Source organism: Rosa rugosa, chromosome 3, assembly GCF_958449725.1.
Source record: "Rosa rugosa chromosome 3, drRosRugo1.1, whole genome shotgun sequence".
Taxonomy (NCBI): Eukaryota; Viridiplantae; Streptophyta; class Magnoliopsida; order Rosales; family Rosaceae; genus Rosa; species Rosa rugosa.
In genome coordinates, this window is record NC_084822.1 from 29,581,005 (window position 1) to 29,583,499 (window position 2,495).

The following is a 2,495-nucleotide window of genomic DNA, read 5'->3' on the forward strand; positions in this document are numbered from 1 at the left end:
CCATTAGCCTCCTTGATCTCAAATTCATTGAAACCCAATCCAAGAAGGTGCTTCTTCGCTTTTATAAACTGAACTCTTGGCTCACATATAATAAGAAAATCGACATTATTCATTTTGACCAAATCTGAAATAGCAGAACGAAAGTCATCACCCCCAGCACCTCTAGCATTCCAAAATAATAGATTATCCATTTAGAGTGTGGAAAGGGTAGGGCATAACCCTAAGATTCAGGAAACAATCATATCCTCTCCCTTCTGAGAGGATAGATTGGACTGCATACCAGCATCGTCAATAGCAGAAGCCTGCAAAGAAGTAGATGAGTCATTAGGACTCTGGTGATCCTCGTCACCGATATTAACCAACACACAGTCACCATCAACATCTTCTTGGTTTAAATCTTCCTCAGGTGGTGTGTGTCCAAACTCAGCATCAGTAGAGGAAAGACTTTGGTTTCTATATTGACCAGCTTTCAACATATTACTAAATTCAGTGAACCCAGTCTTAAACACCCCCTGCATGACAGATGAAGAGGCTAAACTCTTGGAACTACTGGGAAAATTATCCTTTGTACCCTTTCCAAATGCACTTCTAGTTTTTGAACCAAGTCTAGTTTTGCTAGGAGCAGGCTTGGCATTGGAAATCTCCTGTAAAGGAGTTCTCCCTCTCATAGGATTAGGCATTGCATCAGAATGCTCTGGGTTTTTGACAACAGCCTTCTCCTTCATTTTCCCTTCCTTAGGTAAGGATTTCTCAGTTTTCTCTTGCACCTGCTTCCATATCTTCACAATTTTCGGTTCAGAAGCACTAAGCTTATCAGTGTGGGTTTTGGGAGCAACATCGTGAGCATTACATTCCAATTTTTCTCCCTCAATACCATTCTCTGCCTGCAAAGGAGCAAATCTAGACCCAGATGAGTTCTTCTCCTTAACATCTTCACTTTGAGCATTACTCATCGACTTTTTCTTCCGATAGTTCATGATCATCCATGGTCCCATGTTACTCTTGACTGCGCACTTTGTAGTAGATGGAGAAATATGAGGACTAGCCTGTGGAACGTTCTCAGGAATCGGTATACTAGTGTCGGTCTTCGTTACAGAATTAACACCAAAAAGGGGACTGCTTCCCTTATTGTTCACTGCTTCCGAAACTTCCTCAGCATTTGCTACCTCTCCCACATAAGGACAATGCTCCTTAACATGACCATAAACTCCACAATTGAAACAGATGGTTGAGATACCTTCATAAACAACACTGAAAGGTCTGGAATCCATTTCAACAAAAGGTTTCAAAGGCTCAGCTAGATTGATTTCAACACAAACCCTGCAAAATTTACCCCTGGCTTGAGCTAAAGTGTGTTGATCAACCTTAACTACCTTGCCTATCATGCTCCCAATCCTTTCCATGGTGAATTGCTTAAAATACTTCACAGGTAACCCATTAATTCGCACCCAGACAGCCATATGAGTAATCTTATCTGCATATGGATCAAACTCCGGTCTCCATTTTTGCACCACAAGAGTCTGCCCAGCAATGATCCAGGGACCATTGCAAAGAGCATAGTTCATATCTTCAACCAATTGAAATTTCACAATGAAAAAAGAATTCGGTAAATCAATTAGTTGCCACGGTCCCTTCATAGTCCATTTTCTAGTTAGAGCCCTCTTCATGAAGTCATATGCATTCTCAGTATTAGGTCTACCCATCAACTTTACAATCACAGCACAATTCCAATCTAAATCAAGTTTGTCTTCTACTCGCTGCGAAAAACGAATATTAGGGCCAAGCTTACCGTCTGTAATGGTGTAGTCATCTTCTCCCAGCACGAAATCCTCCATCATAGCCGTAGAGAAACGACTGATCGGACTGAGAACAGAAGCCGCATAGCTTAGAGGAGGTTTCAAAGTGACGGATTCCGGTGAATCCATAGGTGCAGTCTCCTTAGATTCGAATTGAACCTTTCCGATCTCATCGCACATCGAGTCATCATATCGGGTCCGTTTATATTGGGTTGGTGAAGCCAGAGCTCCCCCGCTACTCCCATCGGGAGCAGCGGAGAAACGAAAGATGGATGTCGCCGTCTCCAACAAGATGGTGGAGCAGCGATCAGGAAATCGGAGTGGGTCGGAGTGGGTCGGAGGTGATTGAGATGAGGAACTCAAGAATAGAGAAAATCAGGAGAGGCGCGTGAAGCGCGTTCTCCAAAGCTGATGGTTTTTTTGGAAAAATTATTCTGTTTCTACTTTATCCCAGTATTCTACTTTTCCCTCAAGCTTACCCCTCCAAAATACTGCTGAGGTTTTATTGTTGTAGCCGATCGAACACGTTGAGAGTAAAACCCAGAAAGCAAGGTCTGAAGGTTTCAACTTTCTGCAATCATGTTGAGAGTGAAAACTCCCTAGAAGGCGAGGGCCAGAAGAGGCCTGAAGCACAAACAAGAACACTCTTTCTGGTTCTTCCACTTCTCTCTTCTATGTTCTTCACATAAAATGATAAAA

At 42.6% G+C, this 2,495-nt stretch overlaps 1 protein-coding gene across 1 annotated transcript; it reads right to left on the reverse strand.

The window, feature by feature from the left end:
* Positions 1 to 227: 227 nt before the first annotated feature.
* LOC133737531 (uncharacterized) lies at positions 228 to 1,976 on the reverse strand. The gene has a single exon (XM_062165066.1). It carries the CDS (start codon positions 1,974 to 1,976, stop codon positions 228 to 230), a length of 1,749 nt encoding a protein of 582 aa, XP_062021050.1.
* Positions 1,977 to 2,495: the final 519 nt, after the last annotated feature.